The sequence below is a fragment of the Nipponia nippon genome, unplaced genomic scaffold (assembly GCF_047370975.1).
Source record: "Nipponia nippon isolate SJK-2023a ecotype South Korea unplaced genomic scaffold, ASM4737097v1 scaffold_1, whole genome shotgun sequence".
Taxonomy (NCBI): domain Eukaryota; kingdom Metazoa; phylum Chordata; class Aves; order Pelecaniformes; family Threskiornithidae; genus Nipponia; species Nipponia nippon.
Genome location: NW_028262290.1, coordinates 31,896,021 through 31,917,930, shown reverse-complemented (window position 1 = coordinate 31,917,930; position 21,910 = coordinate 31,896,021). Strand labels below are relative to the sequence as shown.

Below are 21,910 nucleotides of genomic sequence, written 5' to 3'. Positions count from 1 at the left end.
AGGAGCTTTAGCTAGAAGGACTCTCGTGTTTGTGTTTGAGTAGCAGTTCCAGCTGTGTGGGAAGATGAAGGCATCCTCGGTGCGCTCCCATTTCTGGGGGTGCACTGGGAAGGCCTGCTATGTACATAGTACTTTTTCTGTCGATGCTAAAAGAACAAAGCTGCAGGAACGAATTTGTTCCCGCTTCTGAGGTAGGACTCAGAGCACCCTTTTCATTGAATGCTCGTATGGGCACTGTTAGTGAGAGCCTTGCTGCTTTGAGGGTAGGGGATGCCCTGCATCGGCTGGAGAGTGGGTGAGGTGTATCTATCTCGGAGAGTAGGAAGCAAGTCTAGTGGGGCAGATATAGGTGTAACAACATGAAAAGGTGCCTGGTGCTGCTGGAGTTCGGAGTGGGATGAAAATGTGATTAATCCTGTCCTTCTTGTCACAGCCCTCAGGCTTTGACAGTCCACTCCTGGCAGAGCTCGTAGTGTCTGCTTCCTGTGACCTTGAATGGACTCACCATTGAGCGACATTATTAAAAATATTTGGTTTTCCACTTACTGACTCATTTTTTTGATCATCTGGAGCCTAAATAGAATGGGTGAATTGATTTGAGTGATACGGACGAGTGCCTAGAGGAGTGAATAACGGAGATGTAGAGCATACATGCCTCACTGTGCCAGTTGTTGTTGTCTCACACCATGCTGGTGGGAAACAGGGCAACAAGAAAGATATCAGAAGTGAGACAGGAGATGGACTTCCACAGACTACTTAGTCGAAGACAACCACAAATGATGAGAGAGGGATGCTCCATGCCTTGTATACAATGAGATAGTTCAGTATTGGTGATAAAATGACACAAATACAGCTCTGATCTGCAAGGATCAATGACAAGATTTCTGTTACTTTAGCGCTTCCCAGCTACAGCTGTTCCTAAAGCTTTGCGAAGAATTTAGATAAATCCTTCCCAAATTTAAAAGAACTGTTTTTACTGGATAGATTTGCCATATTTCAGTGTTGTGTAAGATGTAGGATTTTGTGTGCTCAGGCGTTAAAAATTAAAATTTAAAGCGGGGGGGGGTGTGCCCTCTGGGATGTGCTCTTTGTGTTCTCTGAGTTCCCAGCCTGGGTCTGGAGGGCCAGCCTACCTGTATTTCTCCAACCTCGCCGTGGTGTTGACTTTTGCGAACCATTTTTGGCGACTGCAGATTCATTGGCTACCACAAGAGGTCAGCACTGGATAAGTTTGCACCTCCAGCGAATTGTTTTAAAAAATTTTCGGCTATCGAGAATGTGCAGGTCCCACCTGTTTCAGTAAAACTGGTGAGCACTGAGTTCCTTTCAGTAACAGTTTTACGTAATACAGTTTTAGCTTGCACATATTTTTAATCCCATCTCTCCTAAAAAGGATTGTTTTCTAGTTATTTTCCCTTTTTCTGCATGTTCTCATTTTGAAAACTAATTTTGTGAAAAGGGTCTCTGAACCATGTATATACATACACACACACTCTCTCTCTCTCTCCACACACACATATATATTATTATACGTGTTATATGTATTATTATAATATATATATATATGTTAAAGATGCTGCTTATAGTATTATGAAGGAAAGCTATAAAGCCTGCAAAACTAGCAGTTAAAAAGTCTGGGAAGGAAGAGTAAGTCTGCTTCTAGCCCAAAGGGAATGTTCAGATATTACTGGAAAATAATACTGAAGTTAAAGTCTGGTGGACCAATGATCTGCAGAGTCAGATCAAGACACTTGGAGCTATGCCACACTGGTTAAAGGTTGCTTAAAAACAAGCTCGGTCGTTTAACCCAGTCCTTGGTAGTGGTTCCTCCATTTCTCCCTGTCCATAAGTTCTGTTTTGGTTTGTTCTTACAACCTGACAAAAAAATCAGTGAAGACTTGTTTCAGAGCAAGACGCTGTACTATAGTGACTACAGGGCAAAGCTGAGACAAAGAGTAATGAGAAATTTGCTTGTCATTTGCCTTACATTGAAACAAATGTGCTTGAAAACTTTTCTCCTTCCCCCAAAACTGTAAAACAAACAAAAACCAAACAACCTTGCATCTGTTCATGGTGGTATCATCTGGGGATAAGGCAGGAAAATATAATTCAGGAAGGTGCAAATTCTTTCTCTCTCTTTCTCCTCTCCAAAGCTAAATTTAGAACATAAATCTTAGCATAATGTTTGCTTTTTATTTTGTTAGCCAAAAAGAGAAATGTAGCTTAGTCTTCCAACCAATATGGCAATTTTTATAACCTAAATATTTTCCTTGGCATCATAAAAAAGAGTGGGTGGGAGAGGGAGAAAAAAGTTGGCAGTTTAAGCAAATAAACTAGAAAATAATGCGTTCCATTAAGGGGCACCAAAATAATGTTAATGTTCTCTAAGTGGTATTTTCATTGCTAAAAATTTGCTTTTGGTGCAGCAGGTTTCCACTAGGACCTCACAGAAGAAGTGAGATTATAACACAATGATTCTGTAACACCACGTTTGGAAAACAGGTCTCAAAGGTACTGGCATAAAAAAAAAGATGATGGCAACATTTGAAGTACAAAATGCACAGGATATTTCAACAAAAATTTTTTTTTTGCAGCCAAGAGTATTTGAAGCCCAAATTTGAATTTAGTGAATTATTTTAGCCAAAAGAAATGAGGTTAGAGGAAGTTGTTGATGCAGGCAGAGAAGGAATCCTTCTGTCTCAAAATTTTCTAAATGGAATTACATGAGGGTGTGAAATATTTCTAAACCAAATGGACCTAAGGTGGTCACTTCTTAAAACTGTTCAGAACTGGCTCAAAAAGAGACAAAGCCTGTGTGGGAGTGGCGAGGAGGGAGTATAGGTATGGAATATTGAGCTAAAATGAAATCCCCTTTCTTTAATGTACAAAAGTAGAAAACATGTTGTTTGCATAAAGACAACTGTATCCGGCCGTCTGCCTGTCTTCAGAACCATCAATTACAGCAGAGATTATTATCTCTTAAAGTGGCATTTAATTAGCGGAATTTAATCTGAAATACCACTAAAACACTTCCTTGCTAATTATATGACTTCAAATCCCTTCCTTTTTGTACCCAGAGGAATCAGCTGTAGGATTGCCTACTCTCATGATGCAAGTCAGCCAGCTTTGGGTACCTGCCTGTCTGTGAAGACAACAGCCTCCTCCAACAGAAGCTGCAAGCAGTGCCTGGTATCGGCGGGATGACGGGCACGTTCAGGAGGGGACCGCTTGGACGAGCCTGACTGTTAGAGACCGTAACATGTTGTTGGGCAGCAGGGCAGAGCCTCTTTGCCCAAGCTGTTTTGCCTCTGGCTTAGAGAACAGATTAGTTGAGAGATCTTCTTTACTCGAGATGGACGACTGTGTATGCATGTGTGTGGTGAGGAGGTGTTGCTTGAAGGGAGGAAAACGCGAACAGAAGAAGAACGATTAAACCGCTCATTAAATTTAATAGCCTTGCTATTTATATTGGAGTTGGCTTTGCAGCAGTGGGTAGCAATGCATTCGCCAAAGGAAAATCTAAATGTGACCTAACAAAGCTAGAAGGGGAGTTGAGAACTTGGACGGAAAGGTACTAGTTTATATATTTTTTTTTTAACAAACTACTCCCTGTTTCAGGAATGTCTCTCCAACTTGCAAGTTTAAAGCAGTAGCTTCATTAGCTTTACCATGAGAAAGGCGTATCCTGTTCAAACGAAGCTTTGCCTAGCACGAGTGCTCCTTGTTGTGCACAGAGTGGCTACTCCTCTACTGCCAGGCAAGAGCGGGGCAGGAAAAGTGTTGCTAGCTTAATGCATCAGGAAGACCAGTTTTATAGCATATATCCCCCTGGAAGTGGGAAACTGTAGTCACAAGCTAAGGGCTGCACTTAAAATTCACAAGGGCAAAACTTAAAATTCAAGGGCCACATTCCTGTCCCGTGTGTCTTAGCTCACGTTATGGTGTCTAACTACCTGCCTTCTGATCGAAGGGAAGGAATTCAGTCCTGTTTGTAATGAAGCCAGTGCAAAGGCTATCACTGACTCGTGTCGGTCCTTGGTTGATGTGCTGACATTCACGGCTGTAAAAGAACTAAAGTTCACATAAACAAGTAGCAAAAGTTATACACAAGGGTTTTATTACATGAATAATTCAACATACTCCGCGGTAGTCAGATACAAGTGCATTTAATTAATGTTTTGTGGACATCGTAACAGTCGGAATATTTCAGCTGAACAGTCAGTATTTGGCTGAATTCAAGCCAGTGCAATTCATGACATAACCATAAACAGGAAGTTACAGGTCTACAATGAGGTTAGACTAGATAGCAACAGCATAGTTATTGTCACAGCAAAGCATTACAAAGTATGAAAGCCCAATATTTCACCTAGCTCTAAAATGGTATTTGTACAAACCCGTCGTAGATACCTAAATGTAAGGACTCGTCGCATCGGTAATGGATCGTGACTTTCTCTATTTTGGGGAGTTATTTCAATATTCAAAACTATTTGGGGCAACAAGAAGAAATGTAAACATCTGATGGTCCTTTGAAAGTCCCTTCTGAGAAAATACATTGTGTGCCACAGGAAAAGTGCATTCTAACTGGTGTGTCTGCTATGGCCAGTTTGACTCAAATTCACATAGCACCAGGTATTTATCCATTTCTGCAGTAAAAAGTTAGAAAATCTTTGTATTAACTCAGAAAAGAGAAAACAAAGTCAAAAGTTTTTTCTTCTTTCTTTAGAGGAACAACAATTAAATTAAAAAACCCCACCCAACATTTGAACAGTTACCTCTTATGTACAAAGGAACCAAAAGCTAGCAAAGCGCATAGCCTGTGAACAGTCTCTATTATTTCTTTTCTTCAGGTTCGTGTACCTGAATATATGAGTTTATTTACAGGTGGACAGGTATCCACAGAAGTAATAATGAGAATACTTCTATTTGGCTAAAAGTTGTATAAAAAAAGACAAAACACTTTTTTCAAATACTTTCCAAATATATATATATATATTAAAAGTATTCAGTATTTCCATTAGTGCCAGAGTTGGAAGCTCGCTCTCATTTTAAAAAGTTAACTTTGTGATATTAAGTGACGGCAAAAGACTGACGGTCGCAGTCAGAGCTTTGATTGGAGGGACTGCAGCTGGAGCTACCCCAGGCCCACAGGGCAGCGGCGAATTGCAGAGAAATGCAGCAGTGCCTTTCTGTTGCCATTACAGGCCACATCCTGGTACCGGAGATCTGCCAGCTCCAGAGAGCCGCCCCTACGGCACCGAGCATCCCTACGGCTACCTCCGCGTAACCCTCCTGGCGGCAGGTCCTCCCCAATAGGAATGGTCGCAGCTAAGGGAGATACATACGGCAGCTGAAAGCCGCTCAAGACCTGCCCTCAAGCATTTTTTTCAACTCACTGGGTTCTGTGGATCACATTGTAGGGGCCCTGGTATGGAATATGTTTTTCTATTGAGCAACATACAAAAAGCACTGCATTTTTTTAAAAAGGACAGTGTTTTAAAAAAAAAAAAAATCAACCCAAAAACCTCTGAAGTAGTGGCAAGGTTCTTTATGCAAATGGACAACTAGCCTGGGCAGGTAGCTCAATAAATGGGAAAACATAATTTCTACGCTAATTCTTGTAAAGAATATAAAATTAAAGGCCTTAGCCCATCAAATACAAATACACACTGTAAAAATATTTTTCAATTAAACATAACCTAGATGAGTGCACATCTCTGGATAGATAAGCATACCACTGCCTTCATACCGGTATCAAATATTTGAATAGTTTGCATATAAACAAAATCTTTCTTTGTTGTTGAGTCCAGGCTTGCTTTACTCTAAAGCAAGGATATTCTTAATACATCTTTTTTTTTTTGTCTTTCTTCCTGTAGGATAAACTGTAAGAAACGCACTGCATTCATTGACCAGCTGGGCTGATGTATATTACAGCAACAACCCAAAATTTAAGTAAGAATGTTGCATGCAATACCTTTTTCCTTCATTTCATTACAGCAGCTACAAGACATCCATTTTTCATCTTTCCTACTTCCTTCCAACAGAGGGTACGCTAAGAACAAGGTCTGATCCCTCGACTCTTACCCCAGCCCTGAAGTCCGGTCAGCGCTCAGGCTGAAGGATTGAGTGCTTTGATCGATGTGTCACCTGGGGCAGCAGGTCTCAGCCGCGACTCCAGAACCCCGAAGGAGCCATCCCTGCCTCCTAAGCGGTATGCTGCAGAGCACCGTAGAGAAGCAGGGGTAAGAACGAAGCTGGGCCGGTAGGGTGGCTGAGAAGGCTCTCATGAGCGGGAGGATCGTGGCTGCAAGCCCAATTGGCAGTGACCACCTCTTTGGCATAGCTTGTTCTAGTGTTGCTGTCAACTCATACTGACCCTGCGTGAGAGAGCAGCTGCTGGTCCCGCTCTGCCGCCCCAGCGTGCAAGGCGCTGAGCAAAAGTGCCAGAGGTGTCAGGGCCGGAGCAGCAGCAGCAGCAGCAGGTATCACATCGCTCTCCTCGGCCACGCTGGGCCCGGGAGTCCAAACTGGGCCCCCAGAGTGTGCCAGGACCCTGCCTTGGCCATGGCCCCCCCGGCCTCTCTGCTCCTGCGGCCCTGCAGGTCAGCACTCCGCCGTCCTGCGGCTTGCGTGTTTGGACAGCAGAAACAAGAGACAAATATACGCTGAAGGAGATGGCAGCACCTTCAGCTCCTGAAGTTTGGGGGTTGCTAACTTAGAGGAAGAGGTTGGAGTTAAATTGATTCGAGATACAGTATGCAGCCGTATGAAAATGCATAGTTTGTACGTATACATTCATTTACAAAGATCAAAGGAAGGTTCTTTGCTATGTAGTTTAATCACCAGCTGCTTTTGACAAAAATGCGACCTGACAAAGCTACAGCAGACCAGTTAAGCACACAGCTTGTGAGTTAATGGTAGCTGAATGGCATTTCCCAGACAAAGAATTAGCTTCTTTTTCTTCTTGCTTTTTTGAGATCATTTTAAGTAGTTTTTCATTCAAAGGCTGTTGCTTCTGTAACAAAGTGTAATAGATTTTGGGATTTCGAGAGATTCCAATTCAACCGTGGTCATCTGAGTATTGGTGCCCCCTGCTCTGAGGTTTATTAACAAGTATAAGTCCTGTAAGACAAACAAGCAACGCAACAGAAATCGGGTTTTAAGTATGGTGTGTGAGCTAGACTAAAACGTGATTCTTTTAAAATGCTGACATTCTAGTTCAGCAGTAAGTAGTGCTTTTTTGCTTTTTTGGCAATAGCTGAGCTAGTATTTAGAAAATTCTACGAGTTTGCTCACTTTTGCTTTTATTTCAGTTAACACTTTGGAACCTAGCTGCTTCCCGTGAAGAATGTCTGTTGTCCTGAGCATCCCTGGACGTACACCAGTAACGTACCAGGCAGCATGGGCTTAAAGACAAGGAGAAAACCTTGGTTTAAATGGTCTGTTTTAATCTTGTTTTCCCTTTGTGCTTTTTCTAAAGAAAAATTGCTTTCTCACTTGTGATACGTACTAAAACACAGTGGTTTGCTATTAAATGTAACTTTAACAAAGATTACTGCTTTTTACTAATCAAGATGTTCTATAAATACTTAATTCAGGAATGAATTGACTTTTTTCATGATACTTCATGTTCTTAATTTTTACTTAGGAAAAAAAGTGGTGAATGCACTTATTAGATGACTTGGATTCTTCCTTGCAAGTTTTATTCAACCATATCTATGAAAACTGCACAAAAGCATTTCTGGAACTAGAAAAAATATACTAATCAGATAATCAGGATTCACAAGTAGAACAGTAAATTTATCAAAGCATATTTTGCCATCTAAGTGAAGAAACATTGCCTGTAGCTAGTGAACTGATCATTCACTGGGAAATGAAAAAGCAGAAAACATTTTTTTTTTCCATACAAACAAGGAATATTAGAAGTGCAAGAGGATGAGATTTGCTCGTTCTAAAACCCAGTGACCAGAAACAAACTATTCATTACCTGAATTACTTGAATAACTTGAGAAAAAAATATTCCTTCTCAATTTTTAGAAGTTACTCTGTCCAAAGCTGGTTTAGTACATACATTAATAAAACTCAGGAGCTAGTGCTTAGAAAATCAGTAATTCAGTAGTCCTTCTTTAAAGTTTCAAGTGCAAGCACATACTTCTTAGTATTTTAACTCAATTATTTTCGTAGACTTTTATGCCTTAATAGACACATTGCTAATTTCACAAATGTTTCCAATTTAAGAAAAAGATTTGAAACGTTTGGAGCATCACGGCTTGTACTGAGAATGACTCCCTACGTATCTGAAGTCTACTGGAAGTGCTCTTGGTTCAGCAGGCAGAATAGACTCAGATGCAGGCACAAAGATTTTAACTCTTTTTTTCATATAAAGTAACAGCAAAACTCTTAGAGGAATTTTGGAGAGCCCAAGTCTGTATGTTTTTGATCCAGCACTAAGACATTTTCAGTGGCAATGGATTGTAGAGGCTTTCTGATGAGTTATGGCCAAGGTCCTCTGAATTCTGGAGTTCTCCCCAGCTGCTGGTGCTACAGGGAGACAGTGAGAGTTTAACAAAGGTCTGCATGGTGGCATTTTGTTGTTCTGTGTTTTTTAATATTAAGAAAAAGAAGAGAAAAAGCACCTGCTTCTAATAAGAAACAGTTTTTTGCTATGTGCAAGTCACTGGCAGTGGAAGTCCCTTATCTAAATCTGCTCTGCGGGCCCACAGACTGCCCCCAGAGGGCAGAATGAAATCAGATTGCTGAGGAGTATCATCTACATGCAGAAGTCTTCTCTTCTAAGCTCTCCTTCAAACGTAAATGAAAATACAGAAACTAGTTGGGCAACAGAACTGTTATTTGTGCTGCCTGATGGACCGCCACCTTGGAGTAGGCCGGTGACTGCCCTTGCTCCTCAGCCAAACACCAGCTGAGTTTTCAGAGACACCCTGTGCTTGGTGCAAAGGTTTTAAGCACTTTCCCACAATTGCCAGACCTGAGCAGCGCTGCATGGCGCTCGTGTCTGTGGTAGGATGTACAGGTAACATTAATCTATGCTTTCTCTTCAGCACAGGTATCGTGGTGCTCGCCAGTGTTAAGGACGTAGCTTGCAAGCCAGTGGCAGTGCGCTTGCCACAGTCCAGGGACTCCTGTTAGTCCCTGAAAGGACACAACAGCTTTACAGCACGCAGAAATACTTGGATTCTGCACATCTTTGTGGGCGAAACCGAAGCTTGATTAAAAAAGGCAAGATGATACATTTGCAGCTCAAGGTGAGACTGTACTCATGCTATGGAGCAGCGGTTAGCTTTTACTTTTACTTATGGACGTAGAAATGAAAAAGCAGAATGTCTGAAAGTCTCTTAAAAGGAACTGGGGCCCCTGGGAGGTGGCTGACAAAGCGCTTTTGCAGGGATTTCACACCACCACGGTGTCAACGACTTCAGAGCTGCGCGTGGCCCGTGCACACATGCGCTCATCCGCCTGGGAGAGGGGAGCCCCAGAAGGGCTCACCCTCGGAAGAAAATCGCCGTCTCTCTCTCCCCTCTTTACTGCCGTGTGCTTTGTTTTCCAGTCACTGCAGGCCTCCACTTTTCTAGGTGTGATTTGGAATCAGGAGGTTGGACAAAGTAAAAGGAAAAAATGTCTTTGTTTTTATTTTATTTTTTATTTTACCCCAGAAGATTTGAAGGGATTCTATGCTGGGGTAGAGTAGCTGTTCTTTGTTTAAAGCATTGAAATTGGCATCTAAAAATTCTTAAGCTAAACTACATGCAATAGTATTAGGGCTGTTAAGTTTAACACCAAAACCAGACGGAAGACGAGTTCTTCATGAGCTCATTTAGGAACAAGAAGATTGTCTTTAGGACACTAGTTCCCAAAATTAGAGGGGGTGAAGGCAGGAAAAACCAAACAGAAATGCCGTTGTCAACCTGGAAGCGGGCCTGTAAGCTGAAGAGTTTGGAGAGCTGCTGTTTAAAGCAGGAAAGTCCATACTCGCACATGGCTTCTGGTGGTGCCTTGTACTCGCCCGAGCTCAGCCCCTCCAGAGAGAAGGGGCTTCTCCGACTGCCCGCGACACGGCACTGCCTTAGCCTAGTGAAAAACGCATCTCTTTGGTAAGGACGTTAAACTGATTTCAACTTTCCTGTGAGCTCTCTTCATTTTAACCTGGCTTATTGAATAGTTTTATACTTTAAACTAGATTAGGCTAATATTGTTAAGACCCCTATCAATTAAACTAATGCAGGTTTTGCATATAAGCAAATCCAATGTCTAGAACTTTGTCTCCTGCTTATTCATATTCCATTTCAAACCATGCTAGCCATTAATGCACTGAATTTGCCAAATGGTAAATCATTTCAGAAGCAATAGTATTTCTCAGCGTATCATTAAAAATGTTTCTCGTCTAAATAGTTTTATTTGCTGTATTTTATGGAACTTGCATTTTTATAAAAGCATCTTAGTTTCACGGTTAATTTCTAGTTAAAACCAGATTAACAAAACGTTTATCATTTTGTATATCAAAAATACATGGCCCAACAAGTGAAAAAAATATATAAAGTGCAATGCAGCGCAAATTAAAGCTCAGTAATTTTACACTGAGTGAAAGAGGAGATGCTCTGGTTCTAAAAATAATAATTCAGAAAAAAATGTTTTTAAAAAAGAACTTAAATTTACTTTATATTCTCCAAAACAATATTTGATAGCAAACAGAGGCAGAACAATGTATGTGGGCAGATATTTCCCTTTTGTGACCGAAGCGAGACAAAAGGATGCATGGATCTAAATACTGCAGTCTTATGCAAGCAGAGTGTATTATGAATCCCATAATCATAAAAACTGGGCAGTTGGGCTTTTGTTTTCCTACAGCTGCTTAACTTGTGCTAAATTCACCCCCTGCTATGATGGAAATACTTTTCTTACATGAAATAATATATGAGTAGCAGATGACAAGAAAACATAATTGCTTTTTTCAACGTTTAAAAAAATGTGATGCAATTGCTGCTGACAGTTATCTTCCTTCAGTTACCTTATGAATTTTACCTTCTCCCTGGTGTTCCCATCGTTCTTACACTGATGCCATCATAAAAAGAGGCTGAAAAACCGCACTAGCAAAGCAGCTGAGGATCTTTCCTGTTTGCTACCATGTCTGGATAAGAAGCGTACCCTGGTTTTCTGTGGCCCAGAGGTCTATTACAGAGATGACATCTCCTCAGCTCCCAATAAACCTTGCCTGGCCTGAGACGACGCTGAATAAGGTCAGACCAGCTCCAGGACGCCCCTGCGGTCAGGAGAGGATCAAGGTCCTGTAAGGCTGCTTTTCATGTCCCTCAACTCCTCCAATATCTGCTTAGCAAAACCATGGCACAGTTGAGATGTAGTCTTAAGACTCATTGCATATAGGATTATTGATCTAACTCCTCTTTTTTTGCCCTGCAGATTCCATTTCATATCAAAATCAATGCTGTTTTAATGGTATTCTAGTAGTGCTAAGCAACCAGCCATTAGTGGAGCTCTCTCGAGCTAGCTGCTGTAGGAGCATGTGTGACTCCAGGCCCTGAATGAGACTCCAGCCAGGGCGGGGTGGGATGAAGACAGTATTAGCATGCCTGCCACATGAAGACCAGAGGTACAAACCCAGCAAGGCATATACTGATCTAGTCTTTAGGCATTTTATATAGATCTACACTTTTAGGAGTGGTTCAAACCACCATCATCCAGGGTATTTCTCTCCAGACATGTCTCTGCCAGGGGGTAGGAACAGTCGTTCAACAGTAGCACAAGCTTATGCCAACTTAACCTGCTGTGGAACTACAGCGTTAGGTGAAATGTAGAGATCTAATTCTAAAATAATATTCCCCAAACCCCGTGACTGACAAAGACAATGTCTGGTTCCTTGCAAATGCAGCAGTGGCTGGTGCTGTGTTAGAAATGCCACTGGGAAGCGATGGGGCAATGCCCCCTTTATAAAAGTCTACTAATAAAACACTCGCTTAGGAAGTGGAAGAGCTGGGAAAGAGTTGGAAGGAGCCTCCTTCACCTGGGGGGTCAAACTCACACTGGCCTGGTTTTAGGGCTCTTTGCTGGGTTCCAGCAAGTCTTGGGAAAAGGACTCGGTTAAGGTTACAGGGCTCCGCTAGAGCCCAGGCGGGAGCCTGCTCCCACCGGCTAGCTGGGGAGCTGCAGCATGGCTCTGGAAGGAGGGAAACCACTGCTTCTGATTTCAGCCCTGACAATACCGTAATTTATTCAGTGACCTTTTGTAACATAAAAGTTCTCCAACGTTTTTACTTTCATCTCTGAAAGAACGAACATTCTTCACAAGAGCATTCTGTACTGTGGGTCACGAACGAATGCAGATACCACCTCCCTCAAGCTGGACACAACCAACGGAGCACTTGCTCCAGCTGCCAGCACACGGACTGCGGGGGTGACTCCCTTCACAGAGGCTGGCGATCCTGGATCCCATTCGGAGAAACCCCCTTCTCCCCAGCCCTGGTATCAGCAGCATGGATTCCAGGCTGAATACCATGTGCTTAACAGCTCTTGAACTTGTCACTAAGTGACACATCCAAAGTCTCGCCACTTTGCTGTTACTAGAAACTGAGCCAACATCTTCCAACAGCCATGCAAACGTGCCTAGGTTCGCATCCATCCCTCTCACAAAGCCGAACAGCAAAATTCTCTTCTCAAGCCCTTGGAAGGGGAGATTCACAATTTCACACTCCCAGTTACAGTGGGGACAGTCACACGGAGAACACCCAAGTGCCTCTGTTCTACACCTGTTTCCCAGGCGAGCAGCCCTACTCAATGCACTTATTCATGAGAATAATTGCAACTCTCCAGGGAAAACCTGTAACGCTCCCAGGGCTCAGCTAGTTACAATGCTATCTGCATTTTGCTCTTAATCGTGTAACAAGACTTTTTATCAGGCTTGTAATTTAAAAAAAAAACAAAACAACAAAAACTTCTGCAACTGACTGCTTGAGACTAATTTCCTCCTACGGGAATCCAGTTCTGAGCAGTTTTGCTTCAGGTCTTACCCAACTAGCTCAAGCCTCTTTCGACTGATATCCCTAAATTTTGAATTTGTCCTTTGGCCCTTTACTAGAAGTCAGCCGAACAGGGAAACAACCAAACAGCCTTCTGGTCAACAGATCGGATTTTCTGTCTTTCAGTTAATTCTGGACTCTGAGCATAAGACAAAAACAGTAAGAGAGATGGGAAAATGATGTGTATGTCATTATTTAACAGCAAAAAAAAAAAGCTGTAAGATGGCAAGATACGCCATACTTGGCAACCTGTATCCTGTTGACTCCACAGTGCAGATGGAGAGAATAAATACGTGAACGGAGCTTTTAGTTTGATTGTTCAAACCCTTCGTGTAACTGAACAGCGAACCCTCAGCGTAATCTTTTCCTGTGTAACCTTCTGCGTGCATGAACTCGCCACAGAAGCTGGAGCAGATCGTGTTGTATGATCTCATTCGGACTCTACAGTACGATGAAGAAATCTCTCCATTTTAAAAGTTATTTTCAAAAGAATAAAATTTCAAGCCAAGTACTGGTGATTTAGAAATGTCTTCACAATCAGAATACAAACAAATAAAACCCAATAATAAAATGCAAGAGACAAACCAAACACCGAGCACCGAAGCAGGCATTCTCATGACATCACGGGCAATTTCAGACTAAACTGTCTCTGTAACCAAGGGCAATATATTTTTTTCTTTCAGTAATCCAGAATTTGTACAGCTTTGTAAAGGTGGGTTAGGTTACTTCTGCCATGTAAAACACCACACCGCTATTCTATGTGATTTACAATTCCCCCTCTCCTCCTTCTGGTTCTTAGGAAATCCCAAATCCTGTTTCATAATGTATAATAAATGGTTATAAAATTATACCAACGTTACAATTTCAGAGAGGTAATAAGATCCCAGTGCTATAAAAGTCAGTTTTAAAAGAGTGCACATTTCGCAGTGATCTACAAACACACACCACTTGTTTCCACAATTTAGCCCTTTGTAAGTATTGCACCTTGTTAATAAGGCTACTGTCTATTTTCCTTTAACACTAAAAATTACACATAGACAACATCATTTGTGGCTTAAAAGCACAGTTTTCCTGAAGTTTTTAGGTAAACTTACTTATTTCCTTGCACGCTTAGAGCTCCTATGCCTGCAGTTGCCTGGAGGAGTGTTGAGCGAACCGGGAATACAGATGGAACTATATAAATTCATATATAAACGTGATCTGCTTGTCATGCATTTTTTTTCTGATGTGCTCAAGTAAGTTCCTTTGAGCTTGATGGCACATTGACACCTTTCACAACCCTAAGCAATGCTTTCACGTGCTGAAATGTACAGTTAAACTCGTCTTCTTTCTCACTTCCCTTTTGCAATGCAAAAAATAATGAAAAAAAAGAATTCTCTAAATTCGTCTGGTCTTCTAAATACAAGATAAATTGCATAAAGTCAGGAAAAGATAGATTGTCTTACAAAGTGCATATTTCAAACAAAGCTGTAAGAGTATCTCTCTTGCCAAGGCCTGATTTCAGAAGAGCAAACGCATGCCTGACTTTGGAGACGCGGGCGGTCTCATCAGCAAACCCCGCGAGTGAAGCTGAACGCACACTTGAGTGCTCTGATGAACCTGAGCCTACGTTTCCCTGTTGGGACACCAGTAGTTCTACCTCTGCGCAGCCATACCTGCTCATCTATAGATTACGTGCACCCCTTCCCTGCGAGATTTGTTGGCATCACTCTAAGGATCAATTACTACAGTTAACTACCGATACTAAAAATTCTGACGCCAGGTGCTAGTTCCATTTTTAGGTCCTAATCCTGATTTTTATTCACTTCAGTATAAATATTTGGGAATTTGCAGAATGGAGTCCCTGGACACAGGAATAAGACTTGACAGGAAAAATTATTACGGACCAAAAATAATTTCTTTGCGTACAAATAAAGAAAAACTTTAGAATTTGCATAAAATACTAGTTAATGTGGTTCAGTAAAACCTTGGATTTCCTGAAGCTGATACCTTTGCAGATATGAAAAAAAGATGTGGTGGCATGTTTTCTTTTAATTTCATGTAGAATTAGCACTTTGCAAAATGGAGCACTCACATCTCCAGGATATCATGCTAACGTATTAATTTTTTGCTCGCTGAAGGAATTTGGTAAGAAGTAATCCAATTATAGACAAAGTATGCTTTGACCAAGCAACTATATAAACAAGAAGCCTTTATATTTACAGTAGATCCTCAAAAGATTTATACAAATGTATAGATTTACAAGTAGGTTATGGTTCAAGCTCATTTTCTCTATTTTTGTATCATCTAACATGTTTTGTTTTGTTTTTTTCTATTTGGAACTTCCTAAGCTATAACATTAAGTAAGACCATGTTCACTACTTAGTGCTTCCTTCTGATTTTAATAATTCAAGTAGTGACATATTGCTCTTTAAATTTTGCCTAGAATAGGAAAAAAAAAATCAATTTCTTAGCCATCTTCCATTCAAATAAACCCACATCCTGCCTTTACCGCCCTCTTATGTTCCCTGAGGAAATTTGTATTAATTATCTTTTTTCTTCCCCCGTCTTCCCAAGTCAGTTGTTTACAAACATTTTAGTAACTTTTGTTTATCTGACCGTTACACACCATATACTACTTGCTGCAGGGTATAACATGCTAAGATAAGAACTCCAAAGTCAAACCTGAATTTTTTAAGAGGCTTGGCAAATGGTAAGCACTAACATTCCAACGTTTTAAAATGTTCGAGTCCGTCTTTAGCATTGAATTACCTCAAGAATTCGGATTTAATCTTGAAACCCTACCTCATTAGTATAATGTTATGCATATGGCCAAGTAATAGGAAAGCTGAAACAGCATTTCTATTGCTAAATTAATTTCCCTCAAGGGTGTATTAGAGATCTCGCATTCGGATTCAGACACGGAAGGAAAAAAAGTCTTGGTGTTAAGAGGTGTTAAAAAAAAGCAGAACACTGGCTTGTAACTAAATTTACCCATTCCCTGACATTTCATCAGCTGACTGGCCAAATGAATTCTTGCTGTGAGTATGAGCAAGCGTAGGAGCAAACCATATTTTGTTTTGCCTGGTGACATCAGAAACAGACTGATTTCTGGTTTCAGAGTCTTTCTGGACTGCTATTAAAAATGGTCTGCGTGAAGCACAAAGAACATGATTAGTGTTTTTTGTATTGAGGAATAAACTCAAGAAGTTGCATGTGGAAGATACACATCTTCTTTAATCTTGTGCTTGGACAGAAGTGAGAGCGTGGTCTATGCGAAAGCGCTGGAGTCCAGGATGGAAAAAAACAGTTCAAGTGGGCACTATCAACTATAGGCGTACACTGGCTTTTTTGCAATCTCAAAGCTTTTCAAGCTCCACGTAGACGCAGACGGGGGCTGCTTACATCTAGCAGATACAGAATGTATTTAAACTCTCAGCTTGATTAATTTTTGCTTATGGTTTACTTTCTAGCTATTTTGCTAAAGGCGCCATAAAACTCTCCTGAACTTGTACTAGAACAAAATCTCTGCTGTGGTGCTTTGCAACAGCCCACGCTTATCTACCAGAAAAATCCCGACCAACGCAGATTAAATCCCATGCTCTGTACAGGTCTCAGTTCCAATGCTACCACCTTACAGGAAGACTGAGTAAAGTGTGAATGTAAGACCAAGATGAGACTTTACAAACGCTTCCTTATCAAAATATTTATAAGAAAAGGCGCAGCACAACTTTCTCCAACAGATGACTGAAGTTTGGGCCAAGGGAAACAAGCCTCACTGGTAACCTGTTATGCTTCTACACGGGGCCAGCAAGCTTCTACTTCCATGTCCTGTTTCTGAGATGATGTTTCAACATATTTACAGGCAGGGGAAGAAAGAAATTGCTTTATATTTGCCACACTTACGCTGACTGTCCTGAATTCTCAGCAGGGCCACTCCAGCTGGCCCCAGACCGTAGCAAGAAACAGAAAACCATCCCGACTCACTGCATCAGGATGAATGAGAAAATAAAGAGTCAGTGACAAAGACATCTGAGATAGGACACGGAGCTGAAATCTGTTCTTACATGCAGGTTCTAGAAGAACTTTTGGCCAAAGCTTTGCACCCTGTTGTGTTGCCTACCTAGTCATCTTAAAAGATGAAGGGGAGAAGGAATGAAGAAAGTGATGTCGGTGATGGTGAATGGGTGCAAGGAATCTGCAGATCATTAGATACCTAACGTTCATACCAGGCTAATGATTTGGATAAAGTAATTCAATAGATAGGCATTCTACTCAGCTGATTCACACAAGCAGCGCTTACAGGTCTGGCTTACGTGACGACGGATACTTGCGAGGTGACGACTGGTATTGGTTAAAAGCAAGTGTAAACCCGCAAACTGGAATGGAAGAGTTTTTGCTCACTTTGCATCTCGTGTATCCTGTTACATTTGTGCAAGGCACTAGAGAATCAGGCACATTGTTTTGGGTGGAAACCATTTTATGACTAAGATGATCCGAGTTTGTAACGTCCAATAGCTGCTATTTCATACAGGAGCACTTGGAGCAGTCACGTTTTTAAAACTGCCATTAAAATTCCCCACTTCTAAAATTATCTCCTTTTCCAGATTTTTCTGGGGGGAGGGCTAAATGGGTAAGTGGGAAATAGCTTTGTTATAACAAGAAAACTCCTGAAGGTAAATATTTGGGATCTATGCAGTTGATCTCCACTCTGATACTGATGTTGGCAATTTCTCTTACCAGCATCAATACCAGTAAGTGGTTAAACCCAATAAAATAGATCCTTCCATTTTTATATCTCAGGGAGAAGTTCTGGCTCTTGACATACATGAAGCCACGTCCAAATCCCTGCAGCACACAGAGACCGCGTGACGCATTCAGGCCGTTCTTCCTGACCTATCTCCCACAAAGACACCAAAAATAAGGGAAATGGCGTGTACCGATGAAGATAAACGACCAAAGCATTCAGGCTAGCTCTTCCTTGGGAAACAAATCTCACTCTTTTGGGGAGGCCGGTGCAGAAGGTTGAGATGAATCGGACGTTAGGAGGACAGCGATGCAGCTTACAGCAACACCGAAGCAAGAGACTGAAAAATGGAAGAAGTTATTCCAGATTACGCTCGGTCCTGCCAGCAGAGGAAAGGCTTTGCTGACATGTCCGTTCTTGCTGGGTGGGTCAGGAGGGTGAAGGGGATCTTGGCGGATGCCGAAGTGCTTGCGTGACATGAAGTAATCTGAGTTCCAAGCACAAAGCAACTGATGAAGGCTTCACGCAGGTCCAGACGGCCGTGCCGTCTCGCTATTGCAGGCCACGGTTGAGACATGGTTACTCGAGGACTGCCTACTTTTGAATCAAAATGCCACAGCCGTAAGATGCAAAACTGATTTAATATAAACTGCTGATTAAAGGTTGTGTAAAAATACTGGCAAATTTAGCTTTGTCCTGGCAGGATTTATCAAGTATCTTCTGTCCTCTGTTTTGTTAACACCAACTTTCTAGATTTGTGGCTTTTGTGCCTATATGTAATCCATATCAAATTTGTACCAGAGGGCCATCTGATCTGGTGACAAAACCATTCTTCCATGCAGAAATTTATAAAGAATAATCTTATTACAATAATTCGTAAAGTGCCCTCAGGAAAGGTGCTCACAATGCCATGACATTATAGAAACAATATACAATCTGATACATTATTTTCAAAAAAATCCTCCAAAGCAAAAAGAGAAAATAGAAAAGGAGGGGAACAACAAATATATACGCAAATACGGTCAGTCTAGCAATAGTCAAATTAATTATGGAAATTATAATTAGTCTCAGAGTGCTTGTAAAAATGGGGGGGCAAATTGGCAGGAGTATCTTGGAAAAGACCCACATTTTCTAAGTTCTACCAAAGTAAATGCACCAACAGCAAGCTCAGTGTTTTACGATTAAATGACTATGAATTACTATGAGGTATTTTACTAAGGAAATTGAAAAAAATACAACATCCAAAGAAAACCCATGACCCACATCTTACTAAGACGATAAAACAGTGGCTATATGTATCCACTGACCTTTAGTGTCTTGTTTTATATTTATAAAGAAAACAATCTTTCTTCTCCCTGTTGATCCCAGATTATATATATATATATAAAAACCCTATATAATATATAGTTATATATTTTATATATATATATAAACACTCATACACACACATCTGTGTATGTATTTCAGGGTCTTACTAGATTTCAGAGTCTATTTTCCTTTTTTTTTTCTTTTAAATGACTTCGAGAACACAACTGGGCAAAAAATCAAGTAATTGCGTGCGTGCAAGCATATCTTGCCACTTGTGCATGCAAATGACACAATTTGTAAACAACTGCAGAAATAGCATGCTCAAATTAGGCATCTGATTGCCCAATTAACTTGTTCAAAGAAAATCAGATGATAACCTGCGGTAGCTCCTATTATAAATGTTACTTCTCGGTACTACCATACGGAATTCATAATGTGTATTCTTAAGAACTGCGTTGTTATCTTGTGCTTTTACAGAGGCATAAGCAGCAATGCACGCTTAATAAAGCTATCAAGTGAACTTTGGACCAGATTTTAGAAAGCTGTTTAGATACTTAGAGTGCCCTTTTTTCAGTAAGGATGAGCCAGCTTAGACAATTAAAAAAAAAAAAAAAAAGAAAAAGATCTGGTCTAATTTCAAACGGTATGAAAAAACAAAAATCCAGGAATTTGTGGGCCTCCATGCCTCTATTAACAGGCAAAGTTTTGCTGCTGTGTTTTTGTTTGATTTTTTTTAAGGTGTCTTGTTTTGTTGAACAGGCAAGTATGGTTTAACTGTATACATTCATATCCTAGTAAATCCTTATTTTATTTTCGCATTGAAATAATCGTTAATTAATGGTAACTTGATACAGGTTGAGACAGAACACCAGCTTTCCGCATTCTGGTGTATTTTCTAATGGACAGAGAAACTAAAGTACCCAAATCTATCCAAGTACTGCAAGTAGAGAAACTTGTTAATTCGTGTATCAAAATGTGTTAAGAAATGGACTTTTACCATAAATACACTGCTCCTTTGCTGTTGCACTTCTTTTTCTGCGATGATGTTGTGGAAAGGGGGTATTTTCTTTTCTCTACCAATTTTTTGCATCAAATAAATCTTAGCAACTTTAATGGAGGGGGGAGGGGAGCTGAGCAAACCATTATCTTAACAACAATCTCTCAAATAAGAGAAAAGGAAGCAAGAGCAGAACTGCTGGGCTGGATCGTGTCCCTGAATAGGTATTACATATAATCCTAGCGGCTGCATTTACCAGTTCTTTATAGGCCTCCTGCAGCAGCAGACGTGCTGGTCCAACTGTTCCCCCCCCCCCCCCCAGAAACAGGAGAGCGGTAAGAAAAGCTACCGGACCCCAATTATATTCTTACGGGTTTCAATCAAGCATCACCGGATTTCTTCCCTCAACTTCTCGTTGTGACAGTATCTGCTGGTGACTTTCCATTGCTGCTTTTCTTCCTCTTGAGGATCAAAATCCAATTTGGTACTTAAATTACTTCGTTCCACTCCACTGGTCTGCGCCTGGTTTAAAAATCTTCCAGGAGCACTGCTTGTCCTTCTTGCAAATTCAGACTTTGCTTTTCTCCTATAAACAAACAAATGAAAATCCCAACTCCTCCCCACATCCCCTTTCCAAAAATATAATATAATCATGGTCATTCGTATCAGGAGAATTATTTAGCAGTCTCCAGTCTTAGTACAGCTTTTGTTGAGTAAACTGTAGCTTATATGACTCTGAAGTGTTTATTAGAAAGCTTTCAAAAAGAGATCTTTGTTTCAGGAAAAGAAAAATTGTTCAGTTTAGCAAATACAGACGTTCACAGCACAGAGACTGAAATGGTTAAAAATTATCCTAAGGAGCAAGTAGCTCACAGAGTTAGCAAAAAAATTAACTTTTTCCTTTCTTTTACAGAAAAACACTAATAGCTGCTCTGGTTTCCATACTTAGTAAGACAGAATTTTGTTGTATGTTCTTGGTTTTGCTTTTTTTTTTTTTTTTCTCTATTGCTCCACACAGGTTTTGATTAGTGCTTCTCCTTGGCTACAAGTGCTTCACTTTGAAATACAAAGCTCTTTTTAAAAAAAAAACCACCCGAAAAACAACAAAAAAACCCCCTCAACACCACATCACTGGAGGGAAAATGGGAAGTGATACAGTGCAGCTGCAGCAATCTGGTTCTGCTGTTGTCCTCCCCCATCCCCAAATCCTCTGCATAATTTCAATCTTTAGTCGATGAACCTTTGGCAGGCCTTCTTCCAGCGGCAGGCAGTACACCACATATCTCTGTTCTCCATCCCATAGACCTTCCGACACTTTTTCCCCTCCCCTCTAGGCTTCCTGTCAGAGAGAAAGGGAAGCTGGTTAACGAGATGCTTTCGTAGCTTTGCTCTATCACCCTAAGATCAGGACAACCATCTCAATGGAGTGCAGCAGGCAGAGAACCCCCAGCGTTTCAAAGGGATTTGGGTTGTTTTCGAGTCAACCGGGAGCTGAGGAAGCAGACAGGCGTAGGGCCGTGACTCCACAGCTCCGAGGGACCAGTCCTTCTCCTCGCCTGCCGTCCACAGCCTCTGCAGCAGCTGCTGAGCCCGCTCCTCTGCTCCGGGGCTGAGCCCAGGAATCATAGAATCACAGAATCGTCAAGGTTGGAAAAGACCCTTAAGATCATCAAGTCCAACCGTCAACCTGCGAACGCACAGCCCTGACGTTAGCCAGCGACTAAACCCGGTCTAGGTAAGTGGTACTTTAGCCATGTAATGGATAGTCATAGCTATTCTACAATACAGTCCGGGTCACGGCAGGCAGAAGTCGTCTTTGCTTTAGAGCTGCGG

At 41.2% G+C, this 21,910-nt stretch overlaps 1 protein-coding gene across 3 annotated transcripts in view; it reads right to left on the bottom strand.

Moving 5' to 3' along the window:
- Nucleotides 1–4,095: 4,095 nt before the first annotated feature.
- The window catches only part of ZNF704 (zinc finger protein 704), a 114,243-nt gene continuing 96,428 nt past the window's right edge, over nt 4,096–21,910 (bottom strand). For 2 of the 3 annotated variants that reach the window (XM_087750970.1, XM_087750964.1), the window contains 3 exons: nt 21,318–21,416; nt 20,449–20,663; nt 4,096–7,119 (listed from right to left, as the gene is read on the bottom strand). In XM_087750970.1, coding sequence (XP_087607096.1) covers nt 20,465–20,663; nt 21,318–21,416 — 298 coding nt within the window. In that variant the 3' untranslated portion in view covers nt 4,096–7,119; nt 20,449–20,464. Of the gene's footprint in view, nt 7,120–20,448; nt 20,664–20,802; nt 21,417–21,910 lie in introns of those variants that run through there. The other variant, XM_087750978.1, reaches the window with a different exon arrangement.